Consider the following 24829-nt stretch of genomic DNA (forward strand, 5'->3'; position numbering starts at 1 on the left):
GTTTTTTGCGTAATTGCAAGTTGAATATTCAGATATTGTGGGTTAAAATTGCAACTATATCACTCTTTTAAATACTGATGTAGCTTAAATCATTTTTGCATAATTTAAATAACACAATAATTTAAATAACAATATAATCTACCATGCAATTAGGATAACTCAATTTTTAATGTTTTGTTGTTTACGGTATTGTGCGAATTAATGGAATCATTGTGACATTTTTCAATATTCACAGTCGGCAACACTGTCCACACATTTACAACTGATCAAGCATTGAAAACAACCTTATATTTCTCTGCCTTTTATTTGAGGGTGTTTTGGGACATGCTCCAACAAGATCTAGCAGCCTCAGATGTAGTGATTCATGACTCAACTGTTCGGAAAAGACTTTTATAAAATGGTAGAAGGGGAATGCATCCACAGAAAAAACAGCTTCTAACTGAACGAATGAAGAAACAAAGTCTATTGTGGGCCAAAAAATACTCTAATTGGACTGTATGTAGACGACTGGAAAAAAGTCCTATTTACAGTTAAACCTACTTTATAGTTCAGGGACAGTGGTCGAAATTCGTCAGGAAGTCTAACAATGAAAACCTTACACCATCTCATATTGATCAAATCGTAAAACATTCAGTCAAAAAAATCATTTGAGAACGTTTTTCATACATGGGGATTGGATCGTTGGTACCAATCGAAGATATGATGAACAGCCAAAAATACAAATCCATGTTGAAACAGGATTTGGACAGAAAACTCCAAAAATGTCAGAAGCAAGTAGGAGCGATTTTTCAGCAGGACTCTGCTCCCTCTCAAAAGTCAAAGTAAGTGATGGAATTTTTCAAAAATAAGATTAATGATTTAGAATGGCCCGGTAATTCGCCAGACCTCAACCCCATTGAAAATTTATCGGCCATTTGCAAAGCTAGACTGCGCAGAATCGACTGTACTACAAAACTAAAAATGATAGAAGTGCTCATTCAGTTTTGGTTTCGAGATGAAAGGATATCTGGGAACTGTCAGACGCTAGTAGAATCTATGCCAAAACGAGTACAATCAGTAATTGATGATGTAAGTTCACCTTTATAGTTTTGTCAAAATATATTTTTTTTCTAAATAAACTGTTTTTTCATTAAAAACCTATGATTCCATTAATTCGCACAGTACTGTAACTGCTTTTTAAATAGCACCATCCAATTGGCTCACTGAACGTGCAATTTTGGAGGTGAAAAATGTTAATCTTGACGAAATCAATTTCCAGTAATAACAATATTGCTAATGATATCAAATAATATTCAAAATATAATCGAACCAAGCCAACATTGAACCAAAGGTCATTCATTTCATCACTGACATACATCACTGAACATTCTACATGTTTCTCAAGTACAATCCTTACGATGCTATCACATAAGCAATCTTTAGAGGCAGGAATATTATGCCAAATTTTGCGAATTGTGTTATTTGACTAATTTTCGTACGACCTGCAATAGTACTTTGTTCATAAAAAAAAGATAACAGTAACTTTTGATGATAAAAGACTCTTAGATACAATATAACATTTATTCAAAATGGTTGTTAAGTTAATAGCGGAATTGAATAGTCCTAGACGTACCGTAACGCTGTTACCGATGTAAAATATGCTCTATCTGTTAGATAATTTGAACACATGACATTTAAATTACTATGTTAAATTTTATTTACGAGTATATCCTTCCTTGACTCACGAGATTGTATATATATTTCTACGGCGCCGGCGTTCCCATTTTAGTAAGTTTTTCAAATTAATTTTGCATGATTGACACCATGAACAACACAATACTTTTGATAATTGACTCTTTTACTGGTTGGTACTTACCTCGTAAACTGTTTTTTGTATATTCACTAATTGTCCAATGAGAATGGCAAGTAAATGGAAGGTTGATTTTGCTAATTAAAATTTCAGGAAGACTAAAATTAGCTCTTGACGGGCTTCCCCTAATAAAATCTTTAAAAACTAACAAGAAAAGAACTATAATAGCATCTTGTTTGAAGCGTTCCTCAGTAAAAAACAAAAGGAGACCTGCAAATAAAAATTATATATAAACAAAATTTCATGAACCTGACTCGCTCATTTAGGGATGACAATCTACTAACAAATTATGAAATCCGACATTACTGAAAACATTTAGGTATTTATCTGCCGTGCGTTGTCGTAGAAAGACATAGTGAAACTAGTTTTTGAATTATTAAAATAATTGGAGCATTTATTGTTTTTCTTCTACAGTCGTTTTAATGCTTTATATTGAATTCAGTATAAAATTAAAATTAAGTTTGTTATATCCTGACCGTGAATATTTAAATAGAAACTTTTTTATTTCTTGGGTTTGTCGGTCTGTTGTAATATTTAATTTAATAGAGTAGTAATTTAATTAGCAGAACTAAGATTAATACTATTACAAGAATTAATATTACACTCAACAATCTTCTGGGTTGAACCTCGTCGATTATCATTGCGCCGAGCTTTTGATATGCTCTTTGATGTCTTCATTAGGGCTTCCGAGGTCTCAGTCTCCCGAGTCTCAAGCCACTACTACACTGATCACTAATCAATGAATTACTGGCAGTAATATTAATACCAGCAGTATTAATCTTAGCTACCTAGGTTTAATTGTACTAATCGCAGAAATCTTTCGGAACATATTATATATATATATATATATATATATATATATATATATATGTATATATATATATATATACATATATATATATATATATATATATATATATATATATATATATATATATATATAAATATATATATATAACTGTTTTGGATGGGTTGGAGTCAATAATAGGGCTATTGGTTAACTATTTTTTTAATCTCGAGCTTTCAATTGTGTTTACAATTATTATCAAGAGCTAAAAAAGACAAAATACATACAAGGTTGAACTAAAAAGAAAAAACAATTTTTGTTAACTTACCAAATAAAAATTAGTTTGGTAAGTAAAAAATCACTGCTTACATGTTCAAAATATTTTATATAAAAATGTTTTGATCTAACAAATGTTTCTCCGAAAATTTCTATAATTTTGAAAACATTTTTTTTAATATAAAAATAATTGAATTTATAAATAAGTTCAAATAGCAACCAATTACAAATAGCCTCAATGTCATAAATGCCAACATAAAATTTTTATTCTTGACAATTATATTGCCAAAAGTAAAACTTCGTTTAAACATTCTTTTTTGTTTAGTAACAAAAAGAAGAAGATTTATTCACCCTTGACAGATGTCTGAAAGAATGTGACAGATATATGGAGAATTGAATATGACATTTTACAATTTTTATATATAAATCATAAAGAAAGAATATAATTATAAATTTTGAATCTCAGATCTTTTGTTTAAACTCTTATCATTTTTGCTAATACAAACCATTTCCAAAAAAGTCCTTTTAAATTTATTACTTTCACTACATAAAATTTTAATGTTATCAAAATCCATAATATGGTCTTTATCGATTACATGTTCTGCCAAAAATTGTAAAATGTCATATTCAATTCTCCATATATCTGTCACATTCTTTCAGACATCTGTCAAGGGTGAATAAATCTTCTTCTTTTTGTTACTAAACAAAAAAGAATGTTTAAACGAAGTTTTACTTTTGGCAATATAATTGTCAAGAATAAAAATTTTATGTTGGCATTTATGACATTGAGGCTATTTGTAATTGGTTGCTATTTGAACTTATTTATAAATTCAATTATTTTTATATTAAAAAAAATGTTTTCAAAATTATAGAAATTTTCGGAGAAACATTTGTTAGATCAAAACATTTTTATATAAAATATTTTGAACATGTAAGCAGTGATTTTTTACTTACCAAACTAATTTTTATTTGGTAAGTTAACAAAAATTGTTTTTTCTTTTTAGTTCAACCTTGTATGTATTTTGTCTTTTTTAGCTCTTGATAATAATTGTAAACACAATTGAAAGCTCGAGATTAAAAAAATAGTTAACCAATAGCCCTATTATTGACTCCAACCCATCCAAAACAGTTATATATTTGTTCCAAACGAGTCACAAGTACTTCTTTTTTCTTAAATATATATATATATATATATAAATATATATATATATATATATATATATATATATGTATATATATATACATATATATATATATATATATATATATATGTATATATATATATATATACATATATATATATATATATATTTATATATATATATATATATATATATATATATATATATATACAGGTATATGAGATTTCCTACTTATTAAAATATAATATAAAAACCAAGTTAATACAAGTGCCAATCAATATATGCTTTAATCAATAGACACACACACACAGAAAATAGTCCTCCTGTCTAAAGATCTTAACTTAGCAAATTCGACGGTGATCTTGTAACATCAAATAATTAGCTTTCTCTGCGAATATCATAAGTCTATGGTTTCTAAAAGTTCTTTTTAAATTTAAACCTTATCCTGAATGCAGACAAAGACAAATGGAAGACTAACACAGCCTATACTAGTCAGCAAGTTATTTGTTAAGCCCACTGGTATTTAATGAAAAAATTTCTTGAAAAATAAATCTACCATTGATCACATATCATCCATCAGACAAATATTAGAAAAAACGACGGAGTACGACATAGACTGCCATTACATCTTCGTAGACTTTAAGGCAGCGTACGATACTATTGACAGGTCCCAATTATATTCGGCGATGATCGAATTAGGAATACCAAAAGGATTGGTAGAATTAATTAAAATGACAATGATGAAAGTCCAATGTAAAGTGCGCGTACAAGGGGATGTTTCAAAACCATTTAAAACCAACAGAGGACTGCGCCAGGGAGATGCGCTATCATGCACGCTGTTCAACCTAGCGTTAGAAAAAGTTATGAGAGATTCGGGAATAAACTTAAAAGGTACGATATATACCCGTAGTATACAAATAATGGCATACGCTGATGATATCGTCATAATTGGAAGAACCCAAAATGAAGCAGTGGAGGCTTTCTCACGAATCAAAAATGCCGCAGAAAACATCGGACTTAGAGGTGCAACACGAAACGATAGAAACGGTAGAAGAATTCTGCTACTTAGGATCACTGGTAGACTACAAAAATAACACATCCAACGAGATAAAAAAAAGAATATGCGTGGCTAACCGCTGTTATTTTGGCCTGGGCCCTCAACTAAGAGCGAGAAGTATGTCAATAGCAACAAAGTGCAAACTTTATAAAACAATAATACGCCCAGTGCTCACATACGGATCGGAAACATGGGCAATGATGACCCGAGATGAAGAATTACTGCGAGTCTTTGAAAGAAAAGTATTGAGGACCATATATGGCCGAGTAAACGAACAGGGTCTGTGGAGAAGGCGATATAACTTTGAACTCTATAGACTTTTTGGTGATGCAGATATTGTGAAGACCATCAAAATAAACTGCCTAAGGTGGGTGGGCCACGTTATGCGGATGGATGAGAGTGATCCCACTAAAATAACTATGCTAAACAGGCCGGTCGGAAGAAGAAGAAGGGGGCGACCTAAACTCGGATATCTGGACGATGTACAGGAAGATCTGAGGGAGATTGGAGTGAGGGGCTGGCGAAGACAGACACTTGATAGGGAAGGATGGAAGAATGTTTTGAAGCAGGCCAAGGCTCACGAAGGGCTGTAGCGCCAACTGATGATGATGACGGGTATTTAATATAATAATGGACGAAATAATACAAGTAGTACGTCTAGTTCATGGTTGCGGAATTGGGAACAGCAGGTAAAGACGGGATACCAAACGAGTTACTGAAATATTGTGGAGCAGCAATGACAGAACAATTAACAACATTAATTAATAAAATTAAAAAACATAATAAAATACCGGAAGAATGGAGAACGAGCGAACTAATTCTACTATTCAAAAAAGGAGATAAAAAAAACAGTCAGAAAACTACAGAGGTATAAACTTGTTAAATACTACGCTAAAACTTACAACTAAAATTTTACAAGTGCTAATAAATCAGAGGATAAGTTTAGCAGATGAACAACAGGGTTTTCGTAGTGGAAGATCGTGTACAGATGCAATATTCGTTATAAAGCAAATTACTGAGAAATCACTAGAATATAATAGACCAGAATTTCTGTGTTTGATTGACCTAAAGAAAGCGTTTGACAGAGTAAGACTCAAAGATGTAATCCGTCTTCTGTATAATAGAGAAGTTCCCCTAAATATTATAAATACTATCGATAACATCAACCAAAACAACAAAATCGAAGTCAGAATAGATGGACAACTTACAGAACCTATAGAAATAGGCAGCGGAATAGGACAAGGGGATTCATTGAGCCCCATGCTGTTCAATTTTATCATGGATGAAATCATCAAAACCGTTAACAAAGGAAGAGGATACAGAATGGGAAACAATGAAATCAAAATACTCTTGTTACGCAGAAGACGCAATATTGATAGCCCAAGATGAAGATAGTCTACAAAGACTGGTCCACAGATTTAACATAAAAGCAAAAGAATTTAATATGACAATCTAATCTCAGAAAACCAAAACAATACTAGTCAGCAAAGAACTAACCAGATGTAAAATAGAAATTGATGGCATCAGTATTGAACAAGTAATGGAAATAAAATACCTGGGAATTACACTGTTTAGCTATGGAGACCTAAAAAATAAGTGAGAGATCAAGTACAAAAAAGCAAATAGACTGGCAGGATGCCTTAATAACACTATATGGCGAAAGAGACACATTGACACTGAGATGAAGTCAAGAATTTATAAAGCCAGTGTAAGACCAATAATGACATAAGCCTCAAAAACAAGACCCGACACAGCCACAACGTAAAGACTACTGGAAACGGCAGAGATAAGAGCACTGAGAAGAATTACAGGAAATACGCTGAGAGATCGAAAAAGAAGTGAAGACATTAGAAGAAAACGTAACGTACAGTGTATAAATGAATGGACACAAAATAGAAAAAAAGAATGGAATAACCACTATGGAGTAAACCCGTGTCGTCAAAATAGCAAGAGATAAGTCACCAATCGGCAGAAGAAGTATCGGACGACCGCACAAAAGATGGAGTGACAACCTTCCATAAAGGTATTAATCCGCCAATGAACAAGCAGAATTGCTTATAAAGATGAAGAAGGAGAAGAATCGGGAACAGAAGGATCTAAATAATACGCTATGGAGATGACGTTGCGCTAGTCGCCGAGACCGAATAATTCCCAAAAATTAACGCACATTTTAACCAACTCAAACACATCGATATTTACACACTATATCATAGCCAAAAAAATATGTTATTAATTACATCATCCATCGGGTCATTGATGTACTGGACATTTAAGACTTGCAAAAAAACATGAAAGAAGAAATGAAGGAAGAAAAAAAAAAGAGAAAAATAAATCACTGTCAAAACTGACACAGAAAAAATGTTGATTAACATATTATTTAGATTTATGTTGATAAAAGCAATTCTACAAACGTTTTTAAGTATACCGAGGTATGATAATGAAATTATGAATTTGTACGACTTTACTTTTAAAGAAGCTATATCCAACAATCCGTATCTTCTAGTTGAATTCTATGATCCAGAATGTTCTTATTGCCAGGAATTTGCTCCAGAATATAAAAAAATATCGGACATTTTGCACAAGAAACAATTAAACGTCGTAATTGGTAAAATTGATGGAACTTTAGAAAGAGAAGTAGCAAAAAGTGAGAAAATAACAGGATATCCTACAATAAAACTTTTCGATAAAGGTTCTCCAACCGTATACAAGGGAGATCGTACCGTGTCAGATATTGTAAATTGGTTAGAACAAAAAGTAAATAAAAACGAAAAATAAAAATATGTATGATATAAAAAACGAAGAATATTTTTATTTTTAATGTTAATTTAACTTTTATTATTTGTTTTTTTTTAATAATAATTCTAGCATAGTATAGTATCAAAATAATATTAGAACAAGTAAACGGAAAATAAAAGATACGTATATTGAATATAAATTAGATAATCTTGTTTAAAATAATACTTTAATAATAGTTATCTATACAGAACGAGCATTAACCACAGTACCTAGGAAGAGGCCTTATACAAGGGAGGCATTATAGACAAGCAATTAGAAAAACAGGCTGCTAATTTAAGAATTTGTTTTTAGAAGCAATTAAATACATCTAATTTACAGGATTATATTGACAATACTGATTCAGTAATACCAACCAAAAACTGTAACACATCAATTTTATTTTGGGTGAAACTTCAAGACTAAATGTTAGAATAAATGAAAATCAATATTATATTATCCCTCTAAATATGGTTATAGAGCTATATGGCTAATACAGCTAGAGCAGCCTTAATTACATACGAATATTATTATTCATTAAGGATTGTACAGGGAGGACACTTTTCACGCTCAGAGCGACTTCATTTTATAACACACAAGACATAAACCACGGTTAGATATGTGGGCAACAAATATGTACACATGCAAAAAAACGATCAAACGATCAATTTTTCATTCACACCTTTAATTTAAATTTTTGCAGAAATACCATAATCAGTTTAAAAATGTTTGTATTATCTTCACTTAATAGTACATTTAAGTTTAATGGCGCCTTTAAACCTGCTTTCAGCAATTCTTGCACGTATTTGTATTGAGATGTGAAGGACAGTTAAAGAATATGTGACTTAGATCAGCTATGCTAGATCCACACTCACATTTGTCTGTTTGGAGAACTCCGACTTTATATAGATACTTCGGAAAACATCCATGATCTACTTCTAATCTTAGGATGGTCTACACTGTATTTCTACTTAGTGCAACTTTGTAAATTTTTTTCGCAGCGAATGTTGGTGGTAATTTAAACAAATTAGTGCCTGTAGTTTCACCGTACTGAACCCATCGTCTATCCCTTATGTTTTTAAGCCATGAGTATTTCTTTCTTCCGATGCCTCGTTTTCCTTCTATCTTCCCTTCCATAATAAGCTTTAGGAACTGGTACTTGGAATGTGTGATCTGTCCAGGGAATTTTAAGGAGTCTTCTAAATACCCACATTTCAAAGGCCTCCAATCGGTTCATCACATTGGCCTTTATGGTCCAGGTTTCTACACCATATAGCAGTATGGAGTAAATGTAACATTTTACAAAGCGATATCGAAGCGTTAAGTCAAGACTGCTGTTGCTTAGCAAGGTCCTCATATTAGTAAATGTTGTTCTGGCTTGCTCAATCCTGCTACGTATCTCTATGTCTGGATCTTCAGTTATCTAACTACCGAGATATCTGAACTTGGGGACCTTTTGGATATTCTTATTGTTTACTGTTATATTTAATTGCATATTTCGTGTTCTGCTAACCACCATTACCTTCGTCTTGTCTATATTAATCTTCAAGTCCAGTCGTTCTCCTTCAGTGTTTATTCTATCTATTAGTCGTTGTAGCGCTTCTTGGCTATCAGCTATTATGACTGTATCATCAGCATAGCGAAAATTACCAATAGTCTGTCTGTTGATTTTGATTCCATCTTCAGTGTCACTTAAGGCTCTATCGAAAATCGTTTCAGAGTAAAGATTAAAAAGGAAGGGTGACAGAACACAACCCTGTCGCACACCTTTTTCGATTGAGAAAAAATATGATGTAGATTCCAGTCCTACTCTCACAGATGCCACTTGATTCATATAAAGGTTCTTTATGATTTTAAGGTCATTCTCATCTATCGAACGTTCCTGGAGCAATCTTACTAATTCTGAATGATTAACACAATCGAACGCTTTCTGGTAATCTATAAAGCATAGGAAGACATCTTTTTGCTGATCTCTGCATTTCTGAAGTAGGACAGTTAAGCTATAAAGTGCTTCTTTTGTGATAAAATCCTTGTCTGAAACCGAACTGTGTGGGGCTAGTGTCTCTTTCACATCTGTTGTATATTCTTGTGTGAATTATCTTTACGAAGAGTTTTAGGACCTGGCTCAATAAGCTGATCGTTCGGAATTGGTCGCAACTATTAGCGTTTGGCTTTTTTGAGATTGGTATAAAGGTTGATTAAAGCGTTTATTGTGGTATTTGACCGGACCCATAAATGTCATTAAAAAGATCTACCAAGGCGTCTATATTGTCTTCACTCAACATTCTTAGAACCTCTATGTATATGTCGTCTCGGCCTGGTGCTTTTCCCCATTTGCTCTGTTTGATTGCCCTTACAACTTCTGACTTCAATATTTTGGGGGAGGGTTCACTTTTATATTCTCTTTCTTCTATTGTTGTCTGAGTATAGTTGCTGTGTTCCAATGTTGAAGTAGATCCGTGGGATCAGTAATTAATTTATTGTTCTTCACAATACTGTTAAAACTGCAAGGTTTTGTATGACCTGTCACTTCTTTAACGAGTTTATGTATGTTAAAGTGGTCATGTTTTTCTTCCAATTCCTCCATTTCTGCAAACCTGTCTAACAGGCACTGTTCTTTAGCTTTGCGACACTCTTTTCGTATTTGTCGGTTAATCTGCTGATGTTTGATTCGGTCTTTGTTTTTAAATGATCTGCGGTCGTCCATCATTGATAATATTTCGAGATCACATGTGTTAAATTCTTCAATCAATATATGTAAATACTTAACTGGATTTTTGGCCATTGAATCCGCAATACTATTGTCCAATATATCTGAATACCTCTTAACCCTTAACTTAACTTAACTGATGGTTGTAATAACCGTTGAAAAATTTTTTAATATGAATATATTGCTGTTAATTGTGGCATTATGACAGTTTTGTAATGCATTTAATACTGATAATGAATCTGTACACACGACAATTTTGTTCCACTGGTTTTCACAACATCATTCAAGGGCTTTATATATAGCACAAACTTCAACGGAAAAAATGCTGGATTAATTATTTAGAGTTAATGCTTTTTTAATCTTCATTTTTGGTACAAAGTAAGCACTGGTTGTACATGTTACTAATTTTGACCTATCTGTATAGATTGCAATGTAATCTGAATAGTTACTTACGATCTCATTGAGAGTAATACGACAAAATTCAGTCTAGTATTTAGGAATAATAATGTTTGTAGATAAACCACTTGTCAGGTGTGGTATGCCCAATGATTCCCAAATTGGATTTTTTTTTGTATAACACCTGTGCACAAATGACAATCCAAATGACCCATTGTCAGTTATTTTCTGACCTATCTTAATAAATAGCAAATCTAAATTGGATTATAAGGAGAATTTATAAAGTTAAGTTTATTGCAAGTTACAAATGCTTTTGCAAGTGGTGGGGAATAAGAAGAATGTAGTTGTTAAATCAGCTGTATTTAATTGATTAATTATTTTGGCATTATAGTTGCAGCGATAATGTTGGATTATGTAGTATTTGCTTACCAGATATTCTCTACGTAATGCAGACTAGTGTATTAAAAATAAAATAATTGGGAGTAATAAGACTCTCAGACTTCAAGTCAGTTTGCAATTAGACCAGGGCGGACCTGTACAAAAACGTGGAAAATCTGGATGTGAGAGGTTACATTCTGATTTTTGCAGAGAAAACTTTGTGATAATTTCAGTAATAATAATTGACTTATCCTTCCTCTCAAATAAGTCGGGAACATTAATAAAAAAATTGAAATATTTTAAAATACCTAAAAACATCGTTTTTTGTCTACTTTCCTTGCTTTTAACTTTAAAACGATTCATTTTAGAGAAAAGTTGTAAGGAAATAAAGTGGCGATAATTGAATTTTCTATAAGATATGACTAGTTAAATATGTTTTAATTTATAATCCTTGCTGCAAAACAGTAGTAAATACAAAAAAGATTTTTGAACCACACTTAGATTGCCTTCATAATTCGCCTAAAAAATTTCTATAATATAATCAAATAGTCCACCAAATTTCATTAAAATCGATTTAATAGATTTTGCATAATAATTTTGCAATCGTAATTTTTTTTTAATTTAATTTTTTTTTTAATTTTGCATGACAAAAACAATCAGACAAGTTATAAACAATAGGATGGTAGTCTTTATACTATTACCTTTTTCTTGCGAAGCTCTTTCTCGATAAAAATGTTTATATCTTTAAGATATTCATAACATATTATAATAATAAAGACGATCGGTATTGCGCATGAAAAATACCAAAAAAACTAGGTTGAGGAATATTGAATTTCAAAGTTCAAAATCGGTATACGTAAAAAATGTATTTTCCTGGCATATAATGCAGCAATTTTGTTCTTTTTTTAATCCGATGTAACTCAAATAGAGCCACTCAAATAACGCATTAACATACAGTCAAAGAATGTGCTATTTGGAATTAAAAGGGAAATTATTCAATTACAGTTTAATCAATGCACATGCCACAACTGATGACAAAACAGACGAAATAACAAAACTTGTTTTTCGGAGACCTAGAGCAATCCTACAGAAAATGTCCCAGAAATGACACTAGAATTGTGTTAGGTGACATAAATGCAAGAATATGACAAAAGCGACTTTTCATGCCCACTATTGGACGGCATAGCCTAAACAACATAAGTAGCGATAATGGATTACGACTGATAATCATAGCACCATCACTAAATATAACAGTCGCTAGCACCTATTTTGAACATAAGAATATACACAAGGTAACCTGGACCTATCCTGATGGAGGAACAACGAGTTAGATTGATCACATCTTAATACATTCAAGGCATGGAACAGATGTAATAAACTGCTAAAGTTATAGAGGCGCAAACATAGACTCAGATCATTGCTTAGTGATCTCAACATTGAGGGCTAAAATTTCAAACATCACTCAAAAAAATAAAATGGATAGAAAAAAAATGGAATGTGCAAAAGTTGAAAAGTGCGACAATTGTAGAACGGTACTCGGAAAACATCGTCAATCAGAATGTAAATAAAGAAGGTCCGACAGGTATAGACTCCTACTGGACCAGAATAAAGGAAGATATTAAAGCAGTAGCATGAAATAGGAACAGAAAGATGGTTACTCAGTGACTAGAACTGTAGAGAATTATAAGATAAAGAGACGAGAAGAAAAGAGGATATACAAAAAAAAATCTAAACCACTTAAATAAGGAACTGAAATATAAATAAACCTCAACAGAGAGAAATAATTCAGAGTATTCTATAAGAAAGTTCAACAGAATCAATAAGAAGATCAACAGAAAAGAATTCAAGGCAACCACAAGTCAATTCAGAAGTCAGAATGGTGACCTATTAACAACAAGGAAAGATGTATTGAATAGATGGGTAAAATAATTTAACCAGGTACTTAATATAGAGGAAGAAGAAGAAAACCTGGAAGACGAAAGAGATGAGTTAAACGGAACAGACGAGAAGGAAGACGAACCATCAACGATTCTTGAAAAATCTATTAAATCATCCGGAATAGATAATCTTCCAACTGAATTATATAAAGAAGATGGCCACGATACTATAATGGCACTACAGAATCTCATAAAAGAAATATGGACGTAGAAATCCCTCTCCAGTAATTGGAATATTGGAATACTTTGCACCATACACAAAAAAAGAGATATCTTTGAATGCTCTAACCACAACGGAATTACGTTTCTAAATGCAGCGTATAAAATATTTTCCACAGTACTATGTCACCGTATGGCACCATATGCAGAACGAATGGTAGGAAAATACCAGGCTGGTTTTAAAGGTGGTAAATCGACAATTTATCATATTGCAACCCTGAGACACATTTTAGAAAAAACACTGGAATATGGCATAGATAATCATCACATATTTATAGACTACAAAGTAACCTACGACTCTGTAAACAGAAGAGAAATGTTCAAAGCAATGAAAGAGCTAGGAATAAAAAATTAGTTGGTAAATTTAACTCACTCTTGAAAAAGTTGAATGTAGACTACGGATCCAGGGGGAACTATCTGAACCTTTTGAAACAAATAACGGTCTGCGCCAGGGAGACCCTCTCTCCTGTATAGTGTTCAATCTGGCTGTGGAAAAAGTAATACGTATGTCACAAATCACAACCACCAGTTCAATATATAATAAATCAATCAGCTTCAAAAATGGGTTTATTAATAAACACCAACAAAACGAGGTATATGAAAATAAGCACAAAATCACAAATCCTACGACAACTTGTTATAGAAAACGACGTCTAACCGCAGAATTTTCACGGCCAACAGATGTTATTTTGGACTTCTTCTTCTTTGGGTGCCGTGTCCGTATTCAGACGTTGGCCGTTATCATGTTTACAATTTCCTGAAACCTTTCTCTGTCGGCTGCTGCGCGAAATAATTCTTCTACTGTGGAACCACACCATTGTCTAATATTACGCAGCCATGAAAGTTTCTTTCGACCAATCCATCTCTTTCCTTCCACTTTTCCTTGTATTATAAGGCGAAGTAGATGGTATTTAGGTCCTCTAATTATATGGCCGAAGTATTCTGTTTTTCTCTTCTTTATGGTGTTTATGAGCAAACGTTCTGAATTGATCATTTGAAGAACATCTTCATTGGAAGTGTGCGAAACCCACGATATCTTTAGGATTCGTCTATAGCACCACAATTCGAATGCTTCTAACTTGTTTAGCATTGTGGTTTTTAACGTCCATGTCTCACAACCATACAATAGGATGGACCACACATAACATTTCAGGACCTTCTTACGAATATTCATCGACAGGTTTCTGTTGCATAAAACTGGTTTCCAGGTCATAAAAGCCTTACGTGATATTTCGATCCTGGTTATTATCTCTTCATCAGAGTCACAATTTACATTTAACCAGCTGCAAAGGTATTTGAAATGATTTACCCTTTCGATCTCCTCTCCATTAAGAGAAATCAGACCTTGATCTATATTGATCTTTCCAACTGCCATCCACTTTGTCTTTGAAATGTTGATTTTTAGGCCTCTCCGATAACTTGCTTCACTGACTAGATTTAGTAATGCTTAGAGATCTTGTAAATTTTCTGCAAAAATGGCTGTATCGTCAGCGTATCTAATATTGTTGATTACTTCTCCACCTAGTCTTACTCCCTCTTGTCTGTCATCCAAAGCCTCCCTAAAGATTTCTTCAGAGTACAGATTAAAAAGAGTGGGTGACAAAACACAACCCTGCCGTACTCCACGTTTGATGGATACTTTTTCAGTCGGACTGTCTTCAATTTGCATAGAGGCTACTTGATTGTAATATAAATATTTCAGTAGTCTTATATCATAGTGGTCAAGTCCTGCTGCTCGTAGGCAATCGAAAAGTGTATCGTGTTGTACTCTGTCGAACGCCTTCTCGAAGTCGATAAAACAAACATAAACATTCTTTCGGAATTCACAACTTTTTTGTAATAGAACGCGCATACAGAATAGTGCCTCTCTAGTTCCTAGACCATTTCTAAATCCAAATTGCTTATTACCCATCCTACTTTCGCATAGGAGGAATACTCGGTTTTGTATAATTCGTAAGAGTATCTTCAGTGTGTGACTCATCTTATTAGTCTAAAATCGCTGCATTTGGTGAGCCTGCTGCATTTTGGACGCAATCTCCTTAAATCATCAATTATATCGCGAAATACAAAAGTGAAACTCTACAAAACAATAATACGCCCAGTCTTAACATATGGTTCAGAGACCTGGACTAACAAAAGTAATGAAAACATGTTAGGATGCTCCGAAAGAAAAGTTCTAAGGCGAATATATGGAGTGGAGAATGACAATGGAGTGTGGAGAATAGGCATACCAGGTGGATAGGGCATGTTATTCTGATGGAACAAAATGACTAAAAAAGGCTAGTTGATAGACCCACAGAGTTGTAAAGCCAGAATGATGATGATGATATTTAAAGTAATAGAAAACAAAATAATTTGTTTAAAATGCATTTTGAAAATTATATCTGAGCTAGAAATCAAAACGTCAATAACAGATTTTTAATTATATTATAGTTTACTAATTAATTTTCGTGGTATATATATCAAAGATAAAAACCTTATTTTACCATTGTTGAAAACGAAATTAAGAGTGTGAAGCATATAATTGACTAAATTGTAAAAAAGAATATTCAGTTTTGAATAATTAAAAACTCAAAGCACTTACCTCTCAAAGTATAGTAAAATATATCCGCATTATGACTCAATTCTTCTCTTACATTTGCATTATAAAAACATATATTTTTCAAAACAGACATCGCTGGAATGATTGAATCTGGGTAATCCGAATAATCCTTTTCCGTAAGAGCACTTTTCATCACATTAAGCAATAAAGAAAGACCCCCGGAATCTAAAAATATTTGATGAAGCAACGGATCTTCCAACATAACACTGATTTGGTTCAATGCAGATCTTTTTATCACTGGTTCTATATTTGTCGAGTTAAGTACTTCAAGTACTTGGTATAAACTGCTAGGCTAAAATAAGATTTTTTTGTCAAAAATATCTGTCAGTATTTTTTTGTCAAAAATTCGAAACAACCAGAAAGTGTTCAATCAATTAAAATAAGGAAAATAAAAAAATGGAAAAAAATGTAACCAAAATAAAAGTTTATTATTACAACTGATTTTTATCCCTCAACGCACTAATTGATTTTATTCCACATATGCCTTGTGTAAAAATTTTCTCTAAAACTTTTACGAAATTAGACAACTGGTACACAATTTTACCTCTTAATGTTAAAAACTGTACCGTTCAATCTTCTGCTACGCTTCAAGGATTATGCTTCAAGCCTGTTTCGTCCGCAGTCTTGACATCTTCTTCATGGCCGTCCAACGTCTCTTCTTCCACGTGATTTATATGGTTGCGTGATTCACCTGTCTTACCAATCTATCAAACCGGTTCATTCTTTTAACGTATTCTTTTCATTTTACCGTGTTTTGTTGTATTCTGTTATTCATCGAGAATATATTTAATTCAGCCCTTAAATCTTCATGTCTGATTTGGTCTCTCCATGTGCACCCTTTTGGTATCCTTAGAAACTTCATTTCGACTGACTGTATAATTTGTCTTTCTTGTTTTCGCACCTACCAAGTTTCACTGCCATAGGTTAAAACCGGCGCTGCCATTACCTTATACATTTAATTTTTATTTATTTATTTTGGAGAGACACTTTGAATTGTGTCACACATCATCTAATATTACTGTATATTGTTGGTAACTTTCTTCTTCATAACTTATGTCACATCTTAAAAAACAGGATGTGGCACTCTGGGTGTGACCGAGGAGAGGAAGCATAGCTTTCTTATAGTCTAAGCAAGAAGCGATGGTTTTAATGTACTATTATTTATTTTATTTTTTTTCTTATCAATTTTACTTTTATTCGATTCGATTCGATAATCGATTCAATTCGATAAATGATTCGAGTCGATATTTGATTAAATTCAATTCGATTCGATAGAAGATTCGATTCGATAAGGATCGATAAAAGATTCGATTCGATATTTAATTATATTCGATATTTGATTTGATTCCGATAATCGATTCGATTCTATATTCGATTCGATTCGATAATCAACGATTCGATTTGATTCGAGAATCGATTCGATTTTATTCGATAATCGATTGGATTCGATAGTCGATTCAACAATCGATTTGATAATTGATTCGATTCGATAATCTATTCGATTCCATAATCGATTCGAATCGATATTTTATTCGATTCTATTAGATTGTATTTTGCTTTATTTTATTTTATAAAATATATAAAAATACACTTATTTTAAATTTAAATTGTGGCGTATTCCCATCATAAATAGTAAATTTTATTTTATTTTACTTTAATTACTATTTAAATGGGAATAAGCCACAATTAAAGGTTAAAGTACCTTAAAAATACCTTTGACCACAGTAAAAAGAATTACATCAAATCCCATAGAAACAAGAAAAAAACGTAAAGATTCCAGTTCCACCAAATATATGGACGAAGCCGATAAGGACTTGATACATCGAAAAGTCTATACCGTGTACGAAGAGCAAGGCATACCTACATTAAGAGCTCTGATGCAACGGCTCAATGTTGACGAAACTCAAATAAGCTGTAGCCTCACCAGCTTATGAAAAATTTTGGAAAGTATGGTCTTTCGATATAGTATAACTGATAAAAGACAAGTAATTATGGAATCTCATATATTACAAAAATGGCGTTATGAGTATATAACTTCGATAAGAAAACTCTGATCTGAAAATCGTCCGATAATCTACCTTGACGAGACATGGTTTGACACACATTCAACATGACCTAAAGACAACAACTCTGTCAAATAAAGGAAAAAGAATAACGATTTTACGTGCTGGATCAGGAAATGGTTGGGTTCCAAATGCCCTGTGGCTTTCTGCAAAGAATATTAAAGACTCCTGCGTCGACTACCATGAAGATACAACGGCAGAACTTTTTGAAACGACAATGGACAATGCAAGCTATCACAGTCGCCAACTAAGTAAGACTCCAAACTCGAATAATACTAAATTGGAAATTCGAAATTACATGGAGACGAATGATATGTATTTTGAAGAATGTTACACCAAACAAGAGCTTTTAGAAGTTTTAAAGGCATTTTCTATAAAAAAGTATATGTTTGTGATACATTGGCAGAGGAAATGGGACATACAGTGCTGCGGCTTCCACCCTATTATTGTATTTTTAATCCCATAGAACATATGTGGCACGAATTGAAGTCTAACGTGAGGTCACAAAATATTTCTCCAACGTTAAGTAGTACTGTTGTAGAGTTAATAAGAAAATGTGTCAATGATATTCTTCCAAGTAGTTGGAGAAATTCAGTCCGACACTTAATAAGTAAAGAAAATTCATATGTTCATGTAGATCATAATATAATTGAACCGATCATAATTAATTTAGATGAGGATAGCGATAGCGAAACACAAATATTTGTGAAGTGATACTACTATCAAATCTACAAATGTTACGATTAAAAAAAAACGGTTCTTTTCAGAACCACAAATTATTATTAATGTTTGTTTTTCTATAATCTTAGCAATTAAAATGGATTTAATTTATTTTAAAACTCATTTGAAAACATTAATTTCATGTATATAAGGCAAAGCAATATATTTTACATCCGTTTTTTTGTTTTTGTCGTCGTAATTATTGTAAATTTTCTAGATCCTTTGCTTTATTATAGGAGTACCGTCTAGTCAGTGTTAATTGTCAAAAGACCAACTCTGTCTACCTCGCTTGCTTATCGCTGCGGACCGGTCTTAACAATGGGCCGTCAGATAAATTTAATAATATTTACGACCGCACTAATTGAAGTCAACCATTTTCTGCTACACAAACTTAACCCCGATCGCCCTATATCGAGGACTTATGTATTTGAGGAAGCTTCTTCGGAAGTTTGAAGAAACAAGTAGTGTTCTTGATGCCAAACGATCTGGTCGACCAACAATTAGCAAAGACAAAAACATTGACATAATTGTAGAAATGGTAGTGAACTTCTTTTACAACCCAAGTTGCATATATCTGTGGAATCAGTCAAAGGCACCGAGTGTTTGCTAAAAACGAATTTCATTCATACAAAAACTTTCAGATGATGACCCAGACCGAAGATTAGAATTCTGTGAAAATATGTCCATTCAAATTAACCAACAGCCAGATTACATAAAAGCAATTTGTTTTAGTGGCAAAAGTACTTTTTCCCTTAATGAAAATGTTAACATACATAATGTGAGGTATTGGAGGGACACCAATCCTCACGTCTTTCGTGAAAAACATACTCAATTTCCAGAAAAAGTAAATGTTTGGGCAGGTATTTTCGGAAACCAGATAGTTGAGCCTGTTTTTCTCAATGCTAACTTAACCGGTGAAATATATCTGTAGATGTTACAAAACGCAATTGAGCCGTTAATTCTTGAAATTGTGAAAGATAATCCAGACAAATTCGGCAACTTGGAAATAACCTTTCAATAAGATAATGCTCCTGCACACTATTATGGTACAGTAAGACGTTACCTAGATGAGGAATATCCTGGTAGATGGATTGGACGACGAGATTCGATAGAATGAAACATTACATTTTTTTCTGTGGTGGTACTTGAAATATAAGGTTTACACTACAGCACCTGACACTATTGACATTTTGAAACAACGAATTGTTGAAGAATGTAGGACACATTTGAATGAGTATGACAAGAGATTAGCAATAGGATGCATTACTGTCAGAAAGTAGATGGAGTACAATTTGAACACTTATATAAAAACTGGTTAATTAAATGCGAAACTACAATTTTAGTATTTATGTAATTTATTCATGAAAATCAGCTTATACCCAAAAAATTAGTATGACTAAATAGGTATTTTCAATATCCTTCAAACAAGATATCACTTGCCATAAGGTCCCATTTAAAATTATCGGTCACAGTGGCTCTGTAATGTTATCTATAACTATTACGTCACCTGTTACGACTAGTTGAGAAGCGTCCGTCTATTTCCTCATTCCAAATTTCACTATATTAAGTATAACCGTTCAAAAGATATGAGGAGGGTAGGGGACTTTTGGCTAGCACTATATATATATATATATATATATATATATATATATATATATATATATATATATATACAGTCAAAAATTTTACGTAACATATTTGAAAAATTTTTATATAAACTACTTACTTGATAAAAATGTTCCGATCTTCTTATTTTATTGACATCCACCATTTTCTTAATCTTGCAAATACCAGTTAAAGATGTGTCGTAAAGCGTATTGAATCCAGGCAATAGTTCTCTAAAGTTGTCTTGACTCGACAACAACCAACACATCCTCGAAAATGCTTCTTCTCTCCATACAGAATCGTCCAAAAATAAAATTTCTACATTACACTTGATCATAGATATTACCGGCAATAAGGATTCTTTTGCCACGTCAGGGTCTACCAAACAAATTAAAGATTTACCAAGAATTGATTTGTTTGTTATTTGACTTGTTATTATTGGTAGGGATGGTATGAGAGCTTGAATAACTTTGTTCCAAATTGATTCGGATACTATAATTTTGCATTTTAATATGTAGGTCAGAATTTCCTCCGAGTATTTCCGGATCTAAACAAATTCAAAACTATATAAAAAATTATAATATATTTAAGAAACATTAAAAGTCAGATCATCAGTTATATTAATTGAAGACAAAGGTAAAAGGTGTCAAAAGAGACCATCGGGGTATTGTTTTTGTGTTAACTTTGAACCAGGCGTGCGGGTTCGCGGAGTAGGGAAAGTGTCGCATTGTTACCGAAAAGGTGATTCTATATATGTAGTTTGCGTTGAACATTTGTATAATATCGTTCTCGCAATGCACTAAGTGAAGATACCATTAAAAAGTGGATTGGGATATTCGAAAATACATGATGTACTGTGTACAAAACACAGCAAGCCCGCGGTCTGTTAGATGTGAAGAAACTATTTTTTAAGTTTAATTAGGCAAAAAACATCATTCGCAAAAAAATTAAGACTCGATATCAAAAATACGACTTACAGTAAATTTTGCATAAAGTCTTCAATGTACGAGTCTATAAAATCCAGTTGGTTCAAGAACTGAAGGATGCTGATTACCTTAATCGATTAACATTTTGAACATTTAGAAATAAAATGGTTCAGTAAACGAATTACTCTCGAACAAAGTGACTTATTGTAAAGGCACCATTAACTCCAGCAATCCTGATCTCAGTCCTATTGACTTTTTTCTGTGAGGATACCCCAAGAGTGAAGTATAAAAGAACAAACCGAAAAATCTGATGCAATTGAAGCACAGCATCACAAAAGAAATACCGACAATCTCGCAAAAACAATGTCTCCAGGACGTAGTTACCAATCTTCATTCGAGATAAGAAGAGTCCAGCAGCGTGTTGGTTGTCTTCTGATTTTTTTCTACATAATTTTGCAGTCCAGTGTCATAAATAAAAAATATACACACATTTTATTCAACTATCAAATTGCCAATAACTATTTTCTAAACCGTGTATTGTAAAGCTATGTTGTCAATACTAAAAAACATCCACCAATATCATTAATAGCCAGCACGGATTCAGATGTGAACTCAGTATGTAAGAAGTCCTATGTGGAATTCAAGTTTTTGTTGTGTCTAGACCAAAAAAAACACAGGCTTGTTTCATACGTAGATTACAAGAAAACGTTTGACGTCAATCTAACTTTCTGAATGCATAAATATCGATGAATGAAACCTTAACATAACTACAAACGTATACTGGAGTCAAATTGCTCAAATTCACATTAATGGCCACTCAACTGAAAATAATTACTATTTTAATGGGAATATTCCACAATTGAAGGTTAACATAAGTTTATTGACGTTTCAATCTTCACTTCGGAAATCGTTCTCAAAATACAAACATTAATAAACTATTGTGATTGTGATTTACGAAGTGGAGATTGAAATGTCAATAAACTTATTTTAACTTTCAATTGCGGAATATTCCCATTAAAATAGTATTTACCTTAAAATTCAACAAGAAAATAGCTTCAGAACAACATTATCATATAAGGGTATCATACATATATAATGGGACGATATTGTTATAAAACCTACAAATTCTACTTGATCCAGTCAATGTAATTAGAATCGACTATTTAAAATTAACTGAATGAAAATACGCACCTCTAGATTGTCACTGTTTAGTCCGAAGCAAGTCATCTCCACCAAAATCTTCGAATTTAATAAGAATAATACTTGCGATCCAATAATCCCTGTGGTATCATTCAATTTAGGGCCGATATAGGTAACAACAGATTTATGACATAACCTGTATGTTTCTAGTCGAATATCTATCATAGCATGGTTCAGTAAGGATAAGATAATATCTGAAATTTAAATTATTTCTTGTATTTAACAAATGACAGATTCAACAAGAACATTGTGGTATGCAGTATACTAATATACTTCTCAAAGGATATCGACTTCTCATATGAAATTCAGTTCTATTTTGTATTGGTATATTATTTATCCACCGAACAATGTCATATATAAATATATTAATGCAATTATTATGCGCCTTTTATCTCTTGTAATGTACTGTTTTACAGTTAATAATTGAGTCTTCTTGCATAAAGTATATTTCACAAATTTGCATATGTTTCGGATTATCGCTAGACAGCCATTATTGACAGCTAGATTATCGACAACCAATAGTCCACGCTACTGTTTAGCATAAGAAGTACGAAAGTAAATTGTTCTAGTAATGAAAATATGAAATAAGTAATTTGAATAAAAAAATCCTTTTATAATCTTCTTTTACAGTATTATTAAGAAGATATTTAGAGTAAATCCTTTTGATATAATTCATGTGCACTGCATATTTTACGCGGAAATGTTTGTTTGCCTAACAGTTTTCCTTTTTTTGCTTAACATTAAAGACAGTTCCATGGTAATTAACAAGGTTATGAAAAGATTTACATATTTTTTATTTTATATTTACCTGAAAAATATTTGTTACAACCAGATTATTTATTACCTAGAATTTAATGTGGTTATCAGTGAGCTTTGGGAGATGTTAAAGCGCTACAGGCCTTAGAGGTCCTTAGCTTCGATAGTCTTGACTAGATTCTTCAACTTTTTCCGGTCCTTCACTTGTTCTCCCCAGTCCTTTGTTCCCATTTCTTCTATGTTAGTACGAACGGACTTAATTAAACCACTTCCTTCGTGGTTTTCCTCTTCTATTCTTCCCTTGTTCTCCTGCTTGCAAAACTCTTAGGACATTTCTTTTCTCTTAGGACATTTGCACTAGTTAGTGAAGGAAAGAAAGAATATATGAAGGAAGAAATGAAGACATGGCAAGGTAACCTTTAAAAAAAGAAGAGGGAGAAACGTTCTTTATAATGTGGTAAGAGGATTGGACGAGAGTCCGAATCTGAAAAGATGGATGAACTGCGGGCACCGGTATTTGGATTACTTCCTGATCGAGATGCCCACAGGACATGTTTTAAGGCCTACCTTTACAGAGAGTCACACACTCTGTTAATATGTAATAGACAGAGAGCCGAGCGGAATATGTTTGGGTGAGAGCTGGGCGACAGACTACAGTCAATCACGGACCTGGTGAAGGAGATGCAAACATCGCCGTAGGAAAGTACAACGTGGCGAAAATTGAGCATGAATAGGGAGAGAAGGGTTAAGCAGTCTCCAGTGCAAAAAGTGTGTGAAAGAAAAGGTAGATGAATTCCGTATCGATGATGAGTACCACCCAAGGCGGTCCGGCTGGTAATACATTGCTGAGGAGAGTGTTTTTTTAGCACGTAGGTCTCTGACATTGGTAGCGATGGTCGGCCAATAACACCTTTGGTCTCGGGTATCATCGTGGTCACGTAGGAGAACATCTCCTAAGCGAGGTTTGGAGGCAGTTCTGCCCACGTGCTAGGACCCAGGTAAGTATTACATTTTGGCATCTCTCCTCATAAAAGAAGGTAAGGTCAGGCTACAAAAACCTCACCGTAGCATTTGGGGCACCAATTGTCTTTAAAATCAAAACTGTTTTTTGGTTATCGTTATCTAGGATCATCTAAAAAAGCTTAAAAGCCGGATCATATAAATTCTTGCAGGTTCGAAATCAGTGTCATCAAATGGAGCAGGAAATGCATTATTTTAAACAAAAATTTATTTTGGAGTTATTTCAAAAAATTTGTAACGTTATAAACGTCACATGTTTGTTATTTTTCTTTTAATAATTATTGTATTTCAATTTTTTTTGATTTTATTCATTTATTAACTTTATCTTTTATTTTACTATTTTATTTTAAAAATAGTTGGCGCTTAATTCTTTAATCAACTAAATATGCTATTTAAGCTTTATTTTTCATTTTC

At 32.7% G+C, this 24829-nt stretch overlaps 1 protein-coding gene across 2 annotated transcripts in view; it reads right to left on the reverse strand.

Moving 5' to 3' along the window:
• The window catches only part of ana3 (rotatin homolog anastral spindle 3), a 131025-nt gene that overhangs the window by 82324 nt on the left and 23872 nt on the right, over nucleotides 1-24829 (reverse strand). Inside the window, exons 10-13 of one of the 2 annotated variants that reach the window (XM_072523063.1) lie at nucleotides 22631-22833; nucleotides 20635-21060; nucleotides 16108-16417; nucleotides 1856-2059 (exon numbers count right to left, since the gene is read on the reverse strand). In XM_072523063.1, coding sequence (XP_072379164.1) covers nucleotides 1856-2059; nucleotides 16108-16417; nucleotides 20635-21060; nucleotides 22631-22833 — 1143 coding nt within the window. The remainder of the gene's footprint in view (nucleotides 1-1855; nucleotides 2060-16107; nucleotides 16418-20634; nucleotides 21061-22630; nucleotides 22834-24829) is intronic. The other variant, XM_072523064.1, reaches the window with a different exon arrangement.

Source organism: Diabrotica undecimpunctata, chromosome 2, assembly GCF_040954645.1.
Source record: "Diabrotica undecimpunctata isolate CICGRU chromosome 2, icDiaUnde3, whole genome shotgun sequence".
In the NCBI taxonomy this organism is placed as follows: Eukaryota; Metazoa; Arthropoda; class Insecta; order Coleoptera; family Chrysomelidae; genus Diabrotica; species Diabrotica undecimpunctata.